At 53.0% G+C, this 22,348-nt stretch overlaps 2 protein-coding genes and 1 pseudogene across 2 annotated transcripts; 2 read left to right on the top strand and 1 right to left on the bottom strand.

Moving 5' to 3' along the window:
• Nucleotides 1-13,142: 13,142 nt before the first annotated feature.
• Nucleotides 13,143-14,574, top strand: LOC136545353 (uncharacterized; annotated as a pseudogene).
• A 2,267-nt stretch (nt 14,575-16,841) lies between these two features.
• LOC136543426 (putative receptor protein kinase ZmPK1) lies at nt 16,842-17,976 on the bottom strand. The gene is made up of 2 exons (XM_066535879.1): nt 17,509-17,976; nt 16,842-17,456 (listed from the first exon to the last, which is right to left on the bottom strand). The coding sequence occupies exons 1-2, from the start codon at nt 17,974-17,976 to the stop codon at nt 16,842-16,844; spliced, it is 1,083 nt and encodes a 360-aa protein (XP_066391976.1).
• A 1,979-nt stretch (nt 17,977-19,955) lies between these two features.
• Nucleotides 19,956-21,475, top strand: LOC136545352 (uncharacterized). Its single transcript, XM_066537378.1, has one exon. It carries the CDS (start codon nt 20,082-20,084, stop codon nt 21,153-21,155), a length of 1,074 nt encoding a protein of 357 aa, XP_066393475.1. The 5' UTR covers nt 19,956-20,081; the 3' UTR covers nt 21,156-21,475.
• The last annotated feature ends 873 nt before the right edge of the window (nt 21,476-22,348 follow it).

Here is a 22,348-nt window from a genome sequence, read left to right as displayed (position 1 = left end):
CAGTCTTTCAGAGGTATGTTGCCAGTGTTTCATATCGGTGTTGCAAAAGTAGATCAGGATATTGCAAAAGTATATTGAGATGTTGCACATGTTGCAATGGCTATACATGTATGTTTCAAGTGTATGTTCCAAATGTTTTATCTATATCAGACGTATGTTGCAAGTATTTTCGTCTGGATGTTGCAAAAATAGATCCAGATGTTGCATATACATGCATGTTTTAAGCGTATTTTTCAAGTGGTTTCAGTTGTTTCATACGTCTGTTGCAAGTGTTTCATCTGAATGTTTGCAATGATTTTCAAGTGTTTTAGGTGTTTTTCAAGTGTTTCAGATGCATGTTTCAAGTGTTTCATTTGCCTTCTTTACATGTTGCAACTATTGCATCCGGATGTTTCAAAAGTAGATCGGAGGTTGCACATGAGATGCGCGTGGGAAGCGACTGGCGGTGCGGGCCCGCTGCTAGGGCGCTTGCCCGTGGACCCGACGCGCTGGGGTGCTCGCTCGCTAACTGAGCTGGTACCGTCCGATGCTAGCGCCTCGGATCGAACGTCCGAGCGCTAGCAAGTCCCGATCAGGATTGCCGGATGAATCAATGAAAATGCTTGGGCTATATGAGTTACCTATCAGAAATCGGGATTCAGAATGAATGCAATAGGATTGTTTGTATGGAATGTGTGGTTGAATCGAATAATACAAATGAATAAAATACACCTTCACTTTTGAGCTGAAAGATGCATGCATGATGTGGTTTGGTTTGTTTTCAGTTAAAATTAAAAAGTAGGTTACACTACACTAGAAACTGGAATGAGGTGGCAAGACTTCTTAATTTGTTATCAATTTAAATCTCCTACTCAATTTGGAATTTCATACAAAGCGGGAAAAACATATGAATTTATTTCCTACTCAATTTGAAAGAAGCAATCGTCGAAAAATAATGAGGATTTGCATCCCTTCCTCACACACAAGTCATCCACATGTGAATGACAGTCAAACAATTCAAATGGAAGAAGCAAACACTGAAAATAATAAAGATTTGCACGTCCGTGAGGACCGTGACCCTTCCGATCTCCAATTTCTTCCATGTTTATCCACCGTACCCAATTTCTTCCCTGTTTATCCACCGCGTTCAAGCCGCCGTTAATTACCGCCACCGGCTTGTGTCGTGATCAGGTGATCGATCTCACGTCTGCTCTATGGCGCCACATCGAGGGATCCGACAGGACGTGGGGAAAATAATACCATGACAATTGTTCATGCATCGTGAAAACGAATCTAACTGGTCTCCTTTGCTATGATCTCTGGAGTGGACAGATATGTCAATTTTCTTTTCCAGAGCTGTTTTCTTATGCCAAACATAAGTTGATCACGGTTCAGCAAGCGAAAAGCTACCCTGTGTTGGCAGAGCTCTTTCACTTACCAGTGGCTTATGAGGTCCTGTTCGCTTGAACTACTTCAGCAGTACTTTTCAGTGAACGAATAGTGTTTTTCTCTCACAACAAATCAGCGTAAGCTAAATTTCAGCGAAATGATTACTCCTGATCTGGTTCCTATATCTGCTGATTTGGACAAATGGATTTATATTTGGGGATCTGCTTTGTTCTCCTCAACAAAAGCATACAAACACCTTATGGGTCACCGTGATGCTGTTCTGCAGCCTCCTGGAATTCTTGCTGCCAAAATAAGCATAAGGCCTTTTTCATTCAACGTACGGATAAGTCTCCATGATGGCATGACCCCTCTGGTAACGAGGTTCATATACTTATACCCATGAACCATGACACCAGTCAACTAGGCACCCCCAAACAATATAAAACCATGATCCATATGTGTTGTGATGGTTTGGAGTGTAAAATTAACTAATTCCCAACCAGCCTCACTCCAGCACACGTGGATTAGGATTAATACAAGTGTAGCTAAACAAATCCGTAGATGGTTTCGGTGGTATGTTTTTCTATCCTAGCACATTACATGAACAATTATGTGGTGGTGACTCAATGAGTACCGTCCTAAGGAGAGGATTAGAGGAAGATGTATATCTTTCTTGGTGGTAGGGATAATGTTTTGTGGTTATTTAATTTATGACCAAGAGATGCCACGTAGGCATGTTGCTTATGTCAGCATGACCAAGAGAGGTTCATTTAGACAGTTTCAAAAAGTTTAGGGTGACACTTAAGTTTACCGTCTGTCTGTGAGATTTAAGAATTAATGTACACAAAATTATTTGTTTAATATTAATTGGATTTAGATGACACCACAAGAAAAGGAGAACCCAGTTCCCGTCTTTGCCCGACCCTTAACCGTTTACCATTGCGAGTAACTATTTCTTTCCACTGTACACCGAGTTTGAAGTTTTCAAGAAGGGCACTACTAGCGCCCGGACGTCCGGACGGATGCCCGCGGCTACAGTCGGTTCCCCTTCATTTTGTGCGTCCATGTGTGGGCCCGCGCCGCGCATACGCCGCTCGACTGCGCCTGCATCATCCGGACCCATGCGGGGGCCGCGCTGCTCGAACGTCGCCCGTGCGGGGACTGCTCGCGCCCCCTCCCACTTCCCACGCGCATCCTATGTGCAACACCCCATCTACTTTTGAAACATTCAAATACAACACTTGCAACATACAAAAAAGACAGATGAAACATTCAAAAACATGCATATGAAACAATTGAAAACCATTGCAAACACACGCAATATCTAGATAAAACACTTGCAATATGTGTGAAACATATGCAACATCCAGATAAACACACTTGTGACATACATCTGAAAAAACAAATGAAACGTTGTGTCGGTGTTTCGAGTAAACACCAACGAGTAAATTTGTGTTATTGTGCGTCTGACCCGGATGGTGTGCTAAAAAGACATAAGGTTTATACTGGTTCGGGCAGAATATCCCTACGTCCAGTTTGTGGCTGCTGCTCGTGTTATTAGCACTGAAAAGTTCGTAGTAGGGTATCGGTGTTTTGGACCGGCGGGCCCTCAACCAACTAGTGAAAATATACTGCGTGCCCCTAATCCTGGATGGTGATGCAAAGATACACAAGATTTATACTGGTTCAGGCGATAGATGCCCTACGTCCAGTCTGAGAGATCGATCTTATATTCCTTACACCGAAGTGCTTGTAGTAGAAGGTTACAAACAGGGCAAGAGAGGGAGCTAGTCCTAGGTCTCTGCGTGGAGCGGTGTGGATTGCTTGAGATGTTGATCTCAGGCAGCGGAGAAACATGCGTGTTACAGAGTGTAGAGCGTGTGTTCATCTGAGCGTCTAAGTCTACCTTCTGTCTATGACCCTCTATCCGTCTGTCCCCCTAGAAACGGCCCCGATCTCTCCCTTTTATAGTTGAAGGGGGGACAGGGATGATACATGTGTTCGCTACGTGGTGTCCTATGAGCGGAGGTGGCGTTTCTGAGCCCTGTAGCTTGTCACTGTGGCGGCATGGTCGACGGAGCGGTCTTTGTCCTTGATGCACCGGAGCAACGCGCCGGTCACGCCCGATCCTGTGCGACGTGGAAGCTCTAGTGATAGCTTGACGCAGGGCATGGCGGACGACGTGCCGGTCGCTGTATGTCGACAGCGTAAAGAGCCAGGCTCAGTTGCTATCGAGGCCGAGCCATCGTGGGGGGCTCGGCGGGCGCGAACCCCGAGGCTGCCAAGACCCTGAAGTGGATTGCCGAGGCTCGGAGGGAGCGGTTGGTCCTATACACTGATTCTGAGGCTACAGTAACCCGAACTTGACTCCCCATGCTGCGTTGTTCTTGGAGCAGGGGTTAGGTAGCACAGTGCAGCGCGAGCGTCAGTCGTGGGCACAGTACCGAGCATAGCGGCCGGTAACCCCTGCCCCGTCCTATCCCAGACGACATGGTGTTGATGCGACTTCCCATCTCGTCAACCACTCCGCTATGTCGAGCCATCGTTCGGCTGACGTCGCAAGAGTGGTTGGTCGTGTTAGTTGGACGTGACGTTATGTCAGGAAGATCGGTCGAGGCGGAGGCGACAGGGTTGTTGCCGAGCCGGCCTCGAGCGAGGCGGAGAATCAGCACCTCATCCGAGGCTTTACGTGTGGGGCCTCAAGCGAGACGAAGAATCGGTCCTCCGTCCGAGGCCTTACGTGCGAGGCCTTAAGCGAGACAGAGAATCAGTTCCTCGTCCGAGGCCTTACGCGTGAGGCCTCGAGCGAGACGGAGAATCGATACCTCGTCCGAGGCCTTACGTGTGAGGCCTTGAGTGAGGCAGAGAATCGGTAGCCTCGGACAAGGCAGGGGTTGGCCAGTAGTTGTCTCTTGGCTTCGATTTTGATAGGGTCTAAGCGATTTTTTCAGTTTTCGCTTAGGGGACCCCTTTTTATGGTACCCGATAGTAGCCCCCGAGCCTTGGGGAGAGTGAGTGCTCTCCCTAAGGTTTTGACAAGACTTGGCTCGCGGCAGCTCCTAGCAGGATGGTGTTTCGTACTCGAGGTCTCGGTGGGTGCGCATGAGCGCACCCGCCGGGTGTAGCCCCCGAGGCCCTGGAGGAGTGGATTTATTCTTTCAGGAGCTTTTCTCATGTCGTGTGGGGGGTTTTATTGCCTTTGCCGAGCCCATGAGTGCGAGTTCGGGTCGCTAGGTCTTCGGCTTGGTTGCAGGAAGGCCCCCCAAGCCTCTGCGCGGAGCAAGAGGACGATCAGGAGTTTCCCTATCTTTTTGTGCGGCCCTCACGCATCCTTTTTGTTCGGAAGGAGGGGTGGAGTATGCTAGGCTACCCTTGGTGGGCGCGAGCAGTGACACCTTTGGTGAGCTGTTATCGGGTAAGTCCGAGTGGAGGCACGTGCCCCATTCGATAGGGGTCAGCTGGTGGTCCAGAGACGCACTTCAAAAGTACCAGAGGGCTTCTCTAGTGGGTCCCAGGGCCATTCAATTGGCCTCAGGGGCTCGATGCCTCCCTTTGGTGGGATCCCATTCGGAGACCTCCCTGCTGCTCTCGGACACGACTTGGGGCATCTCAAGCGATCGCTTACTCAGGCCTCGGCCATGTATGGGCTCGCCCATAGTCATCCCTAACTCTGTTGTCCTGGGGCGGCTGTCAAGACCCTCGGGGGCCCAACCTTCGAACCTCTGGACTGTAATGGGCTCGATGCCCTTTATCGCGTTTTGCCAAGCCTTCGAGTGCGAGCTCGAGTCGCTGGTATTCGACTTGGTTGCCGGAAGAGCCCTCGAGCCTCCGCACAGAGTAGGAGGGCGATCAGGAGTTTCCCTGTCTTTTTTGTGCGACCCTCGCGCATCCTTTTTGTTCGGAAGGAGGGGTTGTTTGCCGAGCCCTCGAGTGCGAGTTTGGGTCGCTAGGTCTTGGATTGGTTGCAGGAAGAGCCCCCAAGCCTCTGCACAGAGCGAGAGGGCGACCAGGAGTTCCCCTGGCTTTTTTGTGCGACCCTCATGCATCCTTTTCGTTCAGAAGGAGGGTTTGTTTGCCGAGCCCTCGAGTGTGAATTTGGGTCGCTGGGTCTCGGCTTGGTCGCAGGAGGAACCCCCGAGCCTCTACAAGGAGCGAGAGGGCGATCAGGAGTTCCCCTGGCTTTTTTATGTGACTCTTGCGCATTCTTTTTGTTCGGAAGGAGGGTTTGTTTGCTGAGCCCTTGAGTGCGAATTTGGGTCGCTGGATCTCGACTTGGTTGTAGGAGGAGCCCCCAAGCCTCTGCACGGAGTGAGAGGACGATCAGGAGTTCCCCTAGCTTTTTTGTGCGACCCTCGCACATCCTTTTTGTTCGGAAGGAGGGGTGGAGTATGTTAGGCTACCCTCAGTGGGCGCGAGCAGCGACACCTCCGGTGAGCTGTTATCGAGTAAGTCCGAGTGGAGGCCCGTGCCCCATTCGATAGGGGTCGACTGGTGGTCTAGAGACGCACTCACCAGAGGGCGTCTCTAGTGGGTCCTAGGGCTATTTGATGGGCCCTGGGGGCTTGGTGCCTCCCTGCGGTGGGATCCCATTCAGAGACCTCCCTGCTGGTCTCGGACATGACTTAGGGCATCTCGAGTGATCGCTTGCTCAGGGCTCGACCATGTATGGGCTCGCCCATAGTCATCCCTGACTCTGTTGTCCTGGGGCGGCTGTCGAGACCCTTGAGGGCCCAGCCTTTGAACCCCTGGACCGTAACGGGCTTGGTGCCTAGTTCCTTCGTTTGAAAGGAATCGGGTGGGGGATATTCCCCTCCCATCGGCTAACAACGGCAGGTGTGCCTATTGAGGTGGTTTCCCAGGGAGACAAAACGACGCCTACCATTGCTATGGTCGGATGCGACGTGGTGTCAGCAGATGGGACATAACTATGCATGCGATTAATAAGGAAAAGGTGGGCGCGTGGGCGGTTAAATCGGATCTTGATTAACTATGCCAGATTTGAGGGAAACTTCCCCGATTTCGTCGCCCGTCCGTTTCATCCCCTTCCTGCATAAATACGTGATGAGCCTCGTCCTTCTCCTCCTTACTGTGCCTGCATTCACCTTTTCTACCTTCGAGCCGTTGCTAAGAACAGAGAGCGCCGGGGAGAAGAAGGGAGAAGGGCGGGGAAGAGAGAGAGAGAGAGAGAGAGAGAGAGAGCGAGCGAGCTTTACCGCCGTAGCCGCATTCTCCACCGCACAATGGCCGACGGTGCTGTTGTCCTTCAGGCGGATCATTGGGGTCCATCCGACGTGTTGGCGGAGATGTTGCAGTCGCTCATCGACGATGGCCTCCTTCGCTCGGTTACCGACCCCACCAGGCCAGAGTGGATTGCTCCAGGGGGCGAGCCGAAGCCAAGGTCACGCGATGGCTACATCGTGAGCTTTGTGGCCTTCCACGAGAGTGGTCTCGGCCTGTCGGTAGACCGGTTCATGCGGGCGCTCCCATACCACTATAGCGTGGAGCTCCACAATTTAAATCCCAACTCCATCGCACAAGCGACCATCTTTGTCGCCATCTGCGAGGGGTACCTGGGCATTGCCCCCCATTGGGAGCTGTGGCTCCACCTCTTCCGGACGGGGCATACCACCAAGCCGACGGGCACGACGAGCACGCGATGAGGGCCAGCGGCTGCACTCTCCAAGTGCGCCAAGACTGGCAGCACCTCTACATCCCAGCCCAGCTCACGTCGTCCAACCACCGCTGGTACAACAGCCGGTTCTACCTCCGCAACGATGACGGCGGACTTCCCTCCTACACTGGGCGGGTCATGGAGAGCCAGCCGGAGAAGTGGAGGTATGGTGTCACAGTGGTTGACCAGCCCAAGCTGCAGCCGCTCTTGGAGGGGCTAGAGAGGCTGCGCAGCCGTAGGAGGGTGCTGCCGCTGATGGCTCGGCAGCGGCGCCTGTCCGACATGACACCGGATGAGTCGATCGAGGGCATCTGGATGTCCGCTGTTGCCCTCTCCGACGAGGAGATTCTACGTCGGATGAGAGAGATAGTGGAGGGGCGACTGAAGAGCGGTGGTCTGACCCTGTTCGCGATGCGCCCATCGTGGGGGTACCTCTCTCTGGTAAGTCATGCACTGCTGCGGCCCCCGAGGCCTCCTCGTTCCTCACCGTTTCCTATTCCCTTATTTGTGTTCGCCGTTCCTGTAGGGGATAAGGGATGTGCGAGCCTCCTCGCCACCTGTTCCTGAGGACGCAGAGCGACGGGCGGTGAACCGGGCGCACGCCGAGGTGCAGAAGAAGCGAAAGGATGCCGAGGAGGCAAAGCGCAAGAGGAAGATCCTTGAGCATGAGGAGTTGGAGAAATGCCATCGGCAGCAGAGGCACGATGGTCTCCCGATGGAGGCGTCTTCGTCGCCGTCACTATCGATGGACTCTTCGGACAATGATGATGAGAGCGAGGCAGGGTGGGGTCCCCTGGACCATCTCCCTGACGTCAAGGGGACGGCGCTCGGGGCATTGGTGAGCAGCCCGGTGATCGCCCGCCCCGAGGCCATGGCCGACACGCCCGAGGCATGGGCTTTAGGGAAGCGCGCCATTAGCCCAGTGGGCTCGACGGCGAAGGTGGAGCAGGCGGCGGCGGGGGCGATGCATCTACCCCCGTAAAGGGTCGAGGGGGCGCCGGAGTCCGGTGAGGGCCAGCCGACACCGGCGGACACGGAGGCCGTGCCACCGCCGCCGCCACCGCCATTGCAGAGGAGGGACGCAGTGCCAAAGCGGTTGTGTCCCCGTTCGAGGAGAGTGTTTTTTTCGATAGAGTTGGTAGCATCTCCCATTCGTTCCTTGGTCGTATGTTGACCATGTCGGTGTTTTGTCTTCAGCCGAAAGCGTCAGGCGGAAGTGCCCGCCTTGGCGCCACGTAAGGCGCTCAAGGTGAGCGGTGGCTCCACCGCCCAATGGGTGGTGGAGGCGCAAGCCGCCATACAACGTGGCACGACGTCGGCGAGGGCCGACCTGAATGAGCCGGTCGCCCAGGGAGAGGCTATCTAGGCGGCCACGAAGCAAGCGGAGGAGGAGGAGCCTACGCACCGTGAGCCCGAGGCCCGTGAGTCAGATAGGGCCGAGGCACCCTCAGTCACTGAGGCCATAGAGGGCGAGGCCGAGGCCCTCTGGACTTCCAAGGCCGAGGCCCTCAGGGCTTCGGAGGCCAAAGCGGTGGGCACCGGGGCTCCCCGGGCTGCCGAGGTCGAGGTGGCAGAGGCCAGTTTGGGCATGGTGGAACCAGCGGGCTAGGATGTGGATATGGGGGTGGGGCAAGCTTCAGTACCACCCCTGGTCCAAGGCCTGCCGCCGTCGCAGGAGAGCGCCCGGGAAGTGGAGGTCCATTCAATCTCCTCCGATGATACTTCCTGGGGGAAGGAGGTAGCGGATGCCGAGGCGACCAGCACCGTGGAGCAGCCAGCTCCGACCTCTAGCAAGGGAAGCTCGGCCCTCGTGTGGGTACAACCCGAGCCCCGTGGGTGGGATCACCCGCGTGTCTTGTGGCGGAGCCGAGACGACCCTGAGGGGGAGCCTCTGTTCGCCCTTGAGGACACGACTGAGGGGGGGCGCTGGAGCTCTTTCGAGCAATACCGCCATCTGGCGGAGCGGTCGCTGCGGACAACACTGTCCGTCATGGCTGACGATCTGCCCGACGTTGCCTAGGTACGCGTCTTCTTTTCTCGTGCGGTGTCGTCTTTTTCTGAGTTTCCTCGCAGTGCATGACCCCTGTTTTGCCTATCCAGGAGCTCGAGGCCCGGTCCCTCGGGAAGTCATTGTTCCTCTGGTAGGAGAGGGACGTCTGGGACCATCTCCGGCAGCAGAAGGACCTGCTCACCAATGCCAATGAGCTTCTGTCGACATGGAGCGCGGAGGTGGAGGACCTTCGCCTTCGCTGTGCTGATATGAAGGCCGAGGCGGCCACGGCTTGGGAGCAGGCCACCCCTTTGGCGGCGCGGATCAAGGAGCTGGAGGTGGAGCTAACCCGGGTGGCTGGTGAGCGGGACACCTTCAGGTCCCAGGCTGAAGAAGTGACGGCCTCTGCCAAGGCCATTGCTGGGCAGCTGGGGACGGAGCAGGGTGCGCACCTGCTAATGAAAGGCGCCCTGGTGGAGGCCCTCAAGGTCTGGAAGGGAAAGGCCGAGGGTGAGTCCTGTTCCCCTTGTTTTATTTGTTTTTCTTGTGTTCGACCCCTAACCCCCTGGCGTGATGCAGAGCTAGAGAGGGAGGCTTCCAGGGTGGCCGAGGCCTCTCGGGCCGAGGTTCAGCGCTGGAAAGAGAAAGCCGAGGCCTCTCGGGTCGAGGTCTAGCGATGGAAAGAGAAAGCCAAGGGTGAGTCCTGTAGGCCTTCGCTCCTGTTTGGCTTATTTTCTTTTGCGCTTAACCCTATCCTGCTTGTTTTGGCGCAGGGTTAGAGAAGGAGGTCTCTCGGGCAGCTGAGGCCTCTGTCGTAGTGTAGGCGGTGCTCGAGGCCGAGATCGGGGAGCACAATGCGCTACAGAGCGCCGCCCGTACCGTCTGCGAGGCCCTAGAGGTTGAGGGGGTCGAGTCGAATAGCTCCCTTAGGAGCCGCTTGACCGCGTTGAGCGGTCAAGTGCGCGAGCGACTCCGGGGAGCACTACACACGGGCGTTAAGCATGCCCTGGCCGTCGTCTCCTCGCACTACACCGGCGTCGACCTCGAGGCCGTTAGTGACGGCTACGTCTTGGCTGAGGATGACAAGGAGGCCGATGAGGAGGTCACAAAGCTGATGGAGGCGGCTGAGGGCCCCAACACGGCGCTGGCCAAGCTATTTGAAGAGGAGGTGGTTGCTCCCACGCCGTCTGCCGGCGCAGGAGACCCTGAGCCTTGACCTAGGCCAAAGGGGCCATGTAAACAGATTAGGATTATTATCGTACCATGACGTTTGTGGCCGTCGAGGCCTTTTTTAAAGTACTTATGCATCTATGCTTTCTAATCATTTTTATGGTATTTCCGAGCCTCTGCCCTCTATCTCGTTCCTGAACATATCTCTTACAAAAAACTTCCTCGGAACCTAAGCTGCTCCTCGGGAAAAAAGGTGGTGAGGGAGTGCCGTAGCTCGGAGGCGTAGGCCGTCTTGCGGCTCGGTCGGCCTTTTGGCCCTAAGACAGACTTTCGGTCCTTAAGTTTTTTACAATCGATTTGTCAGAACATGATAGAGAGTTTGGCGTAGAAATTTATTTGAAAAACGATTAAAAATGGTGCCTGGGACTTGGAGGGGTCCCCCTTCTAGCCTCCGAGGGAGGCTTGGTTCTACAGAGGTAGAGCTGAGTCTTGTTCGAGTCCCACGGTGGGTACCTCTACAGAGGCAGAGCCGAGTCGGCCTTACGGTGTTATCGTAACGCTGAGCTCCACGATGGGCTCGGGGGGGTTTTCGAAAAATTAGAACAACTAAAGAACGCTTCTTTATTGTATTTCGAGAAACAATGTATACAATGCTTAGAAATTTAAGGGTAGAAGTGACGTAGTTGTTCTATGTTCCAAGCGTTGGTGAGGATTTCGCCCTTCTCGTTGGCTAGCTTGTAGGTCCCGGGCTTTAGCACTTGGGCAACGATGTACGGCTCTTCCCATGGCGGGGTCAGCTTGTGGCGGCCCTTGTTGCTCTGCCTCAGTCTCAGCACCAGGTCGCCCACCTTCAGGTCTCGACTTTGAATGCGCCGGGCTTGATAGCGTCGTAGGGCTTGCTGGTACTTGGCCGAGTGTAGCAGCACGACGTCTCGGGCTTCCTCCAGTTGGTCGAGGGCGTCTTCACGGGCAGTGCGGTTGCTTTGCTCGTTGTAGGCCTATAGCCTTGGGGAACCGTACTCCAAGTCAGCGAGGAGGATGGCCTCGGCTCCATAGACTAGGAAGAATGGTGTGAACCCCGTGGCTCGGCTTGGAGTGTTCCTCAGGCTCCAGATGACCGACGGGAGTTCGGCAAGCCACTTCTTGCCAAATTTCTTCAACCGATTGTATATTCTTGGCTTCGCCCTCTCGACCACTGCCGTCCCTTTTATAGGCCAAGGGAGAGCAGTGATTACATATGGGAGAAAGAAGAAAAACCATAGGCAAAGGAGGTCCTTCAAAGATATCAGGTATTCCTTTTCCTCTGTTCGAGCCCCGCTGACATGGTAGGCGGTGCCAGGGATAGCCCTACGCTGGGAGCACATTCGCTGATCCTGTCATGTCCTGGCGTGGTCAGCAAGTTGTCACGTCCCATCCTGCCTCGACGAGCGACGCGACGGACCAGGGCGCTGATCCACGGCCATACAGGGAGCAGACAGTGTAGAGACCGTATGTCCGTTACTGTAGGTGACACGAGTTTCCTCCTAGACCGTAGTGGTTGTCGTGAGCTTCCATTAGGATCCGCGCCCGAGGGCAAATGGCGGCGCCTACAACACTATAAGACAAATGTCGGTGCCTACAACACTGTTCGGGCTCTGACATGCCTGGAAGAGCTTACAGTACCTGTCTTGTCATATCCTGACGGTATTTTTCTATAGGCGTGCAGGGTATGGTCCTCGGTATTGTGGTTGACTTGAGTGCCCTGTCTTATCTGCGTGCGTAGTTATGAAGGAGCAGCGCGCAAACGTCGGGCGAGGCGGAGCTTGCCCTCGGACGTCGAGCGAGGCGGAGCCTGCCCTCGGATATCGGGTGAGGCGGAGCCAGCCCTCGGACGTCAGACGAAATGGAGCCCGCAGCCTTGGTGGTTTGGATGAGACGGTACCCACTGGGAAATGTAATTGTGTTCTTGATCGCTCTGATGAATTAGCGCTCCTCTTCTTCGGGTACACTACTTTTGGTCCCCGACACATTGGGGACAGACACTTGCAACATACGTGTACAACCATTGCAACATATGGAACATCCCAATCTACTTTTACAACATCCCTATGAAACACTTGGAACATACCTCTAAAACAACTAAAACATTTTAAATGTACACTTGCAACATGCATCATATTTCAGTGTGGCCTCCTCCGCCGTCTGCATCGAGGGCTACCTGTCGACGCTTCTCCTTGCACTGGCGGCACCTGTCGACGTCGTCGGGTGGAGCGGCGGCGGAGCAGGAGCGGCGGGTGCGAGCACACGGAGCAGCGGGGCGGACGCGCTAAGCAGCGGCAGGAGCAGCGGGCATGGGAGCAGTTGTGGTAGGAGGAGCGGGGCGGGCGGCGGAGTGGGAGATGAATGAATTTGATTAGATATTGTGGAGTAAGCTATGGATAAATTGACTGGATATATTAAACAAAGATTGTGTCACATTGCCTCACGCCCGTGTTCGTCCCGATACTCGAGTAAAGAGTCGGACGCTTATGCAAGAACTACCGTTTCGTCGAGAATCAAAAGAGCAATCATAATTGTTGGTTCGTTTCATTTTTCTTTTATTTATTTTGAAATGCAAAGGAAATGCGTTCATACCTGCATCCTCTATTTGTCATTTTAGCAAAAACAAACAAACGAGGCACTGGCTAACAGCGTGAGACAAGGGTTCACGGTTTCAATTTGACAATTTGGAAAAAAATTGCAAAAATGACACTCGATGATACTTGGGTGGATGACAAATGGGTCCATCTGTATCTATGAATGTAGGTTCAGTGTCAAATCTGCAAACGGCCAATGTTTCGAGTCCCATTTTTGCAAATCGCGACAATTTGTGATGCCGGCACATTAGCAAAACGCACCTTAAACCTTGGGCTATTAGAAAATGCACCCAGCCATCTTCCTCCCAAGTCCTTTTTCCTCAGCCCCCCCACTTCCGACTCCTGAGCGAGACGCAAGAGGGGCGAGGGTTTAGAAGAAATTCCCCCATCTGAGTCCCCAGCCGTCGTCGACGCCGATCCTCTCCGGCAGCCGGTACGTTCCCCAATCGCCGCATTTCTCAGTCCCTCTCTCTCGTGCGCATCCAGACCCTAACCTCACCTCATTCTCCGCAAAACTCCCAGCTTGCGGCGCTTCCCTTCCCCGCTCCCGGCGGCATGGACTGCGCAAAGGGGACGGCGGTGGCGGGCCTCAGCTGACTCAGTCCGAGACGCAACTCCTCGGTCCCCTCAGGCCTCAGCTGATTCCTGCCTGTCCTGAGGCGAGACGCAACAGGGGTGGGCCGCGAGGGTTTACTCCATCTGGGCAAATCCCCCGCCGGCTAGCACGGCCGCCATTGACGCGGACCCTCTCCGGCAGCCGGTACGTTCCCCATTCGCCGCATTTCTCAGTCCCTGTCTTTCTCGTGCGGATCCATCTCCTAACCTCACCTGATTCTCCGCAAAACTCGCAGCTTGCGGCGCGACCCTTCCCCACTCCCGGTGGCATGGACTGCGCAAAGGGGACGGCGGTCGCGGGCCTCTACGACGACCTGATGGTGGACATCCTCTCGCGCGTGCCCGTCAAGGACGTCCGCCGGTCCAAGTGCGTGTCCAGACCCTGGCGCGACCTCATCGCCGACCCCCTCCACCGCAAGAAGCTGCCCCAGACCCTGGAAGGCTTCTTCACCAGCCTGGCACTGAGCATGATAGCTATGGGCACTTCACCAGCCTGTCGGGGGGGGGGGGGGGGGGGGGGGGGGGGTGCTCTGCTCCTCCAGTTGACCCTTCCTTCTCCTTCCTCACGGCGAGACTGTCTGGGGTCGAGCGCATGGTCCTCTTGGATTCCTGCAACCGTCTCCTGCTCTTTGGGTGCACCCGGAGGACAAGTTCGGGTACATCGTGTGCAACCCTGCGACCGAGGAATTGGTGACTGTGCCCGCCAGCTCCGGCTCTTGTCCGCCTCTGCTTCCTCTACTGGAAGACAGCTATAAGAAAAGATGTGCACACACCTATCTGATGTTTGACCTGGTTGTCTCCTCGCGCTTCCACTTGGTCCAGATCTGGGAGAATAGGTCGCCGCGCCTCCACGCCGGCAGCGCCCGAGCTCGCCGCCGCGGGCCGTGGGCCGTGGGCCGCGCCCCCACGCTGGTCGGTGTGAGCTCACCGCCACGTCTGGATCCGGCGGCCGCGTTGCGCTTCTGCCGCGTCTGGATCCGCCATGAGCTCGAGCTCGCCCGCTGAGATTCGGCCGCATCGTGCTTCACCTCGCCCTCGGTCGCTCGCTCCCGGCGTCCTCGAGGCAGATGGAAGCAACGGCGTGGATGTGGGACGAGGTCCGTCCCCTCGATTTGGAGGGACGGGGCTGACCTCGAATCAACGCGAATATTCGCTGGGGGGACGGTCCCGTCCTCTGTCGCCCCTGAACCAAACAGCACGAGAAGTGGAGTCGTCCCATCCCATCCTCGATGGTCCCTCCAACCAAACACATGGTTACTCATCTGAAACCAGGGCATGGAGTGACAGGTCAAGCAAGTGGGAACGAGGTGAAGAGGGCGGTGAATGGGGACTGTGGGGTGCAGCCATAATCGAATTCACGTGTGGCAGGGCTTTGGTCAATGGTCTGTTGCATTTTGTTGTCTACCATGTTGAGAAAGATGAGAATCTGATAGTTGCGGTGGATGGGGAAGGGAAAATTTGTACGACCATCTGCTGGCCTGGTAAGCTTGTGTCAGCACCTGCTTTATTTGGTCAATCCCAAGGTCATCTGCACTGCATAAGTAGTAATGTAAAATTCCAAGACTCCATTTTCCATTTCACGCAACTGTCAGTTTGGGTTCTTGAGGACTATGATACACGAATGGATTCTGAAGCACAATGTGAGCTGTTCACAGCTCTTTGGATCAATGAGTTGCCAAATAAACTTCGATATTGTGGCCATTCATCCAGATCACAATTCAATAATCCTTGCTCAGCACAGGAACCATAAACTGGTATCATATTACATGGATAGTAAGGAACTGCATGCTCACCGCAGTCTAGGAGGGGACTATCTGTTTATTACCCCGTATATTCCCTGTTTCATGGAGTTGCCGTTCTTGCCACCAAGGACTGAGGTTGCTTGTGGGATACTTCTCTGAATGTTCAGCAAGAGCTTGATCTTCCAAGTATGGGCAACTAGCAGTGTGGGTAAATCTACGTATTAGGTGGTGCAAATTTGGATAAATCTATTATCATTAGGTTATCTATTCTGCTGGTGTTTTAATGTAACCCTTTTGTAATGCTGTAGACGCATTTCTTTGGTGCATCGGGCATGGTTGTTTTCGGTCTCATGCTTTTGGACTAGTTACCACATGCAGTTGGGAGATTTGCATGTAATGTAAGGTAACTTTACATGTTCCTGTCATATTTAATGAATGCAGTTGACCAGCTTGTGATGATTTTCTTTAACTTAAAATTACATATTTCAAATGCTGCCTTTTGTGTTTCTAGGATTATAAGCAGAGTAAATACTTGGGTTTATTTTTTTTTTTTATTTTTTTTTGCTTGACCTTGCAAGTAATGAGTTATTACTAGATGTTATTTTACGTTTCATCCATTTGTATGTGCTCATTTAAGCTGAGGGATTAAATCTTCCACGTGTTGCAAACAATGTGTGTATTACAAATGTTTAGGCTGATTCTTTTTTTTTTTGTATCATATTAAGATCAAAAGCTGCCCAGTTCATGTTGATTACTTGATGCAACTGGTTTGGAGACCATATATTCTGTATGCTGCTAATCAATAGCTGAAGCTGATAATAACAGATTCTGTAGTTTGGACAGAGGGAAATAGAAGTTCTTGCGTGCCCATGCTGGTTGCTTGCGTCTATTTTAGCCGCCCTGCATAAGACAAATGCATTATATTGAGCTATTTTTAAATCGTTGTTATAACAGTCAATAGTTGGGCTAGTACTTTTACAATAGTTTAGCCTACAGATGTAAGTGGATTTTTTTTTTCTTTCTCTTCTGTGCATGTGAAGGATAAAAATAATGGCATATAATGTTTATATTTGTCTTTACATGTATTCTATGTGCATGCAAGGTGGCTTTACATAAGTTATCTTAATGAAGTTGACCACCATTTGATGATTTTCTCTGAAGGCTTCAAGTTATATATTTGAACTGCTACCTTTTATGATTATAAGCAGTATAGATACTGCGTCCTTTGACCTTACAAGTGGTGAGTGATTACTAACTGTTATTTTTCATTTTATCTGTTAGTACTCCTTATAGTAAAAAAAAAAGTATGACGTTTCAGAGATGCTAGTCAGTTTGTTTTGTGAATCATTTTCATGTCTGAAGTCTGAACGTTTTGTTATTCTGACTAGAGATAAGTATATGCTTTTTTAAGCAGAAGGAATAAATATAGAGAGAATTATTTATTTGGCACTGAAACAAATCGGTCTTTCATATTTAGCACTAGAAAATTTGAACTTCCTTATCTAGCATCGAGTTGAAATTTTCTTTCGTAAATGGCACTGTTGTCCATTTAGACCAGTAACAGTGTCAAGTGGCTAGCAAAATGACACAAATGCCCTTGTTTGCAGCAAAAGTCCATGCTGCTGCTCTCCCGATGTGCTACTGCTCGCCATCGACGGCCGTCGCGGAGCTCACCCGATGTGCTGCTGCTGCTGCTCGCCATTGGCGGCGCGCTGAGGACGCGGCCGGCGCGAAGCGGGGCGAACTGGGCGGCGCACGGAGCACGTGGACGGCGTGGAGCGGGCGAGCTGGCGAGCCGCGGCGGCGGCGGCCACATGGCCATGCGGGCAAGCAGCAGCACGTCGGTCTGGGAGCTCCGACGTCATGCAGCTCCGCGTCCAGCAGTATGTTCTCTCAGGCTTCACGTCGCAGTGCACGATCCACTCCAGGCACTCGCGGTGCAGGTACGCCAGCCCCCTGGCAACGCCGGCGGCGATCCTGTACCTCGAACGCCACCCCAGCACACTCTCGCCGCCGCCGCCGCCGTTGGAGACGAAGAGGGCCTTGTCGAGCGAGCCGTTCTCCAAGAGCCGGTTCGAGTGCTCGGAGCAGAATCCCCACATCCGGACCAGGTTCACGTGGTTGATCCGCCCGATCACGCTTAGCTCCGACCGGAACACCTCGTCGGCCTGCGACAGGTCGTCTAGCCGCTTCACCGCGACGCTGCGGGCGTCCTCCAGCACGCCCCTGTACACGGTCCCTGACATAGAAGTAGGAGCCGACGACGCTGGCGTTCCACTCCTGCACTGTGCAGGCATGGCCATGGAAGTCCAGCACCGTCGGGTTCAGGCCCTTGACCTTGAGACTCGCCGGGACCTTGAGGAAGATGTTCTGCTTGCTTGCCGATGTCCGGCCGTTCCACAAGGCGATCTTAGGGTAGCACTCGCCGGCGGTCATCCTGTAGCCGAACGCCTCGCAGTTGCAGTCATTGAGGCACATATTCCGGCACGTCTCCATGGACACCCCGGGGGTGTAGTTGAAGTCGAAGCTGGGCATTTCTGCGAAATAGACAGGTTCGCCACACCTGACGTGGAACTCGCGGCGGCAGCCCTTGCTCCAGTCGCTGGCGTCGCCGGCCACGAACCCCTCCGGGCACGAGCACGCCAGCGCCAGCCCCGGCGCTGGCAACGGCTGGTACGCGCGCACGCCGTAGCGGCCACAGACACCGTGCACGTCGCACTGCCGCTGGAGCGTGGCCCACGTGGCGCGCCAGCTCCCGTTGGTGTCGTCGAGGCTGTACAGCCGGAGGTTGCCGTCGTAGTCCATCGTCAGCCGAGAAGGCGCCGCGCCTGTCGAGGCTGCCGTACCGGCTGCTTTTGTAGGCCGTCCGGTGGTTCTCCCACCACCGCTTGAAGGGATCCGGCCAGTAGTTGCTGCTGATCTTCGGTCGTAGATGAGGTTGAGGATGTTGTTGCTGTCGAAGTAGAGGTTGTAGTAGCCAGAGTAGGGCAGGCCACCGCGCCTCGGCGAGCTCCTGGGCAGGAGACGAGCTGCCGGACGCGAGCGAGTATAAGGGGCATTTTGGTACTTCCGAAAAAAATATGACAGGGTCAACGTAGTCAACTGACGGATGGATGCACTAAATAGATGGTAGTGCCATTTACAGACGAAAATTTTAACTCGATGCTAAATAAGAAAGTTCAAAATTTTTAGTGCTAAACAAAGAAGACTGATTTGTTTAAGTGTCAAATACATAATTGCCCCATAAATATACCGCTTTTCCCTATGTTGCAAACCCTTTGTGTACTGGAAATGTGTAAACTGAAATTTGTGAGATCAAAATCTGCCCGATTGATGCGATTACATGATACATCTAGTTTCCAAAACAAATATTCTGTATGCTGCTAAACAGCAGCCGAAGCTGGTAATAAGAGATTTTGGAGTTCAGAAAGACACGAAGACCAGCTTGCTTGTTCATGCTGATTGCTTTCCATCTGTTTTGATCGCCCTGTGCAGGACAAGTTACTGTCAAAACTCAAAAGTCAAATCTTTGTTATAGCAGTCAATAGTTGAGCTAGTTCTTTTGCAATAACTTATGGAGTTATGTGTAATACAGATGTAAGTGAACGGGGCGCATTTTTTCTTTCTTCTATCCTGCCAAATGTATGGCATATTGGCACCAAATGTTTTTTTACTGCCTTGCATTGACAATTTACAATAATAATTTTAGCCAATCATTCTTGTGTTAATAAACAAAAATTGTATAAGCATGTTGCAAGCAACGATTTGTATGGGAATTTGAAACCGAAAGCTCTGCCACATTAACCTTGTAAGCTTCGGAGGTATAAATGGTTTCCGGGTCAATTTTTCTGTTGTACTATGGTGCTGAAGAATAAGTGGCACCATGTCCTAGGAGGACTTGGAGACAGCAGCTTTCTTGTGGACGCTCTAATCAGTACGTACTACAATAGTATTGAGAGTATTACAAGCGGTGGGCAGTGAAGAATCATTTTTTCTATTTATTACATCAATATCTGGTAAGTGACTGAGGATTAAGGAACTAACAAAAGAAAAACCGAATGACTCACGAAAGTATTGAGAGTATGGATTGTTATTAGCCACCAAATTCAGATGCATGCCTCCAGCAGCTCTCCCTCCCAAAATATAAGGCATGATTTCACTGGATCCTCAACTGGCTCCAATTAGTAATCTTGATTTCACCCATTTGTATAGGCTCATTTAAGCTGAGGGATTAAATCTTCCACGTGTTGCAAACAATGTGATTCTTGATTTTTTTTAATGTACGTAACTGGGTGCTCTTGCACTTCTAATCTATTGTACTTTTACATTCTACTAAGTACATAGGACATAGCTCTGTAACTGGTACTAAATTGATGGTTAATGTTAGTATTGCAGTAAACACTAATAGTCTATACAATCCATAACTCACACAACAAACAACCAATAAACCATGATGAATGACAGGCGGTTATCTTAATGTCAGTGGCTGACTTTCAATCACCAGGAGAGTCGCAGCACCAGCGTCAGGGACGAAGACGACGAGCGGGTGGCAAACCAGGCCAGGCCAGCGTGGCTGCGACTGCGAGGAGACGAACACACCAAACTAAAGAGAGTGGTGATGTGGCACGTCGGCTAGGATGAGACAGATCACAGATGTCTAAACGTTCTAACTGGTATTTCATCAAACAAATTGTTAAGTGCAAACTGCCAGACATTCTCTTGCTTTGGTCGCAAACTCCATGGAATCCATCGTCGGACTCCATAAATCTGCAACGAACTCATCAGCCGGCGCACGGCGGCAATAGTCTTCGTCGCTCTCCGTTCCAGTCAACACCTCACCATCGGCACAAGGAAAATAATAAAATAAAGGCGTGGCCGTGGCTCCGTGTCTCGCTACGCGGGCGGAGGGCATGGTCGGCCCGGGACCCCCCAAGCAGCGCGCGGCGGCGGCGGCGCACGGCCCCTGCGTCGTCCCGGACGACGCGCTGGTCGAGATGTTCGGCCTCCTCCCCGCCAACTCCCTCCACCGCTTCAAGTGCGTCTCCAAGGCCTGGTGCGGCCTCGTCACGGACCCGCTCCACTGCCAGCGGTACGCGCAGACGCTGGCGGGGTTCCTCTGCGCCGACGGCGCGTGCGAGAGCTGCCGCCGCGTGGGCAGCGGCGCCGAGAGCTCGCGGCGCACGTGCCCGCACGCCACGGTCCCGGAGCGGAAGAGGACGACCACCACCCGGCTGGGTCCCCAGCGCCTCGCAGCGGACGGCGCTCACGTACCTGCTCTTCGACGCCTCCTCCTTCGACGTGTTCCACCTGCTCCAGTTCCAGCTGGACGACATGGACTCGGTGCGGGCGGTGCACACCTACTGGTCATCGACCGGGGCGTGGGCGGACAGGGCGGGCGCGTGGCGCGACGGCGGGTGGCGGGACTGGGGCCGCGGCATGGCGCTGATCCAGCCGGGGACGGGCGCCGCGGTCGCCCGCGGCGCGCTGCACCTGGTGGTGGACACCGACGGCACGTCGGGCCCCAACAACCTGGTGGCCGTGGACGCGGAGGGCCGCACGCGCAGGGCCATCCCGCTGCCGCGCCGCGACGTGGTGGAGGACTGGCACTCGGTGTTCGTCGCCCGCCGCACGGGCGGCTGTCGGAGGAGGCGCCGCTGAGGATGCTGGTGTGGGTGCTCCGGGACTACGACGCCGGGGAGTGGGTGCTCCGGCACGCCGTCGGGTTCCCGGAGCTGTTCGGGGGGAGGTTCGCGTGCCAGTTCCGCGTCGAGTACAGCGTCGTCGCTGTTCATCCGGATGGGAACTGGGTGTTCTTTGTCCGGCACTGGGACCGCAAGCTGGTGGCGTACGACATGGATCGCAGGGAGGTCCGTGTTGTCGCTGATCTCGGTCCCAGTGGCGGCGATCTCGGCGATGAGCTTCCTGTTCCCTACTATGTTCCTCTGTACAAGGAGTCGGCAGCGCTGACGAATAGTAAGCAATGAAGGTGTTGGATTCAGAGTAGTGTGCTACTCCAGTAATACAGTCGCTAGGAAATTGGGAATACGTGCCCCTTCTGTGTCATCTTGTGCCGCCACTGATGAAATATCTGGTGAGTGACACTGACATTGATACTGAGTTTTCGTTTCTTCAGTTCTGCTCCAAGCTCGATGCTGTATTTTCCAACCATGCTTGGTGCAGCAGAATTCCCAAACTGAAAGCTTCTACGTAGCTTTTGGGGTCGATTTCCAGCCGTATTCAGAAGGTGTTTTTCAATGACTTGTATTCTGAAGATGGAAATATCTTACTAGTATTTGATTGACTACAGGCAATTGTACTTACTAGTCTGCAAATTGGTGAACCGAAACCGGCTGGGGTCTGAATCTGATCTTCTGTCAAACGAATTGCCATCGTGCTTGTGCTTGTGTCGACTATCCAGATGCGTTTTCTTTGGGCGGTGTTTGGACGTACGGTACGAGACGCATCTCTTTTGGGAGCTCTTTTGCAAATCCAATTTGAGTTGAAGAGAAATGGACTCATGGATTTGAGTCGAAGAGAATTAGATCGAACTTAGGTGGCACTGCACTGCAACTGAGTAACGTTGATGCTCTATAACGTTTTTTTTTTGTAGAAACCATCATTAGAAATATCCCGGGGTTATAACCCTGCATTTTTGTGATGGATAAGAAAAATCGTTTATAGAAAATGTGACAACGATAAGAGAAAAATGTTACAGACCAATGCAATGGAAATGTTGTGGACATGTTGTCCAAACTATATCTATACCATGTTTCAAATTAATATTTACATAATGTGACAGCCCATATAAAAACTACATAAAAATGAGCTATTACTTATGTATATAATAGCTCCTGATTTTTCTTCGGGGTTTCCCTCCCGTATGCATGTAACTTCTCCTTGTGCATGTAATAAAATGTGCTTAAATGACAATAAGATAAATCCCCAAAATATTCTATCCAGGTTTCTTGGGGACGAATTTGAAATTACCATGATTTTTAGATATCATGTTTAAGTGGTGAATTCAAATGAGTTCCAGTTCTCAATCCTTAAAACAAATCTAAAATTGTTTTTCTCCCTCCGTTCTCCTCTCTGGGCCGGCCCAACTCTAAACTTCTGCCCTTTCTCTCGTTTCTTGGCTGCACCTCATGAATGGCCCGAGTTTTCCACCATCGACAAA

This window comes from Miscanthus floridulus, chromosome 3 (assembly GCF_019320115.1).
Source record: "Miscanthus floridulus cultivar M001 chromosome 3, ASM1932011v1, whole genome shotgun sequence".
NCBI classification, from domain to species: Eukaryota; Viridiplantae; Streptophyta; class Magnoliopsida; order Poales; family Poaceae; genus Miscanthus; species Miscanthus floridulus.
The sequence above is the reverse complement of the archived record's forward strand: the minus strand, read 5'-3'. Positions and strand labels throughout refer to the sequence as shown.

Excerpts from the sequence above, each read along its gene's own strand:
- LOC136543426 (XM_066535879.1), bottom strand. The coding sequence starts at position 17,976 with ATGGACTACGACGGCAACCTCCGGCTGTACAGCCTCGACGACACCAAC. Across the intron at positions 17,457-17,508 it reads AGGTCCCGGCGAGTCTCAAG|TGCAGGAGTGGAACGCCAGC; the intron begins GTCAAGGGCCTG and ends ATGCCTGCACAG.
- LOC136545352 (XM_066537378.1), top strand. The coding sequence starts at position 20,082 with ATGGTCGGCCCGGGACCCCCCAAGCAGCGCGCGGCGGCGGCGGCGCAC.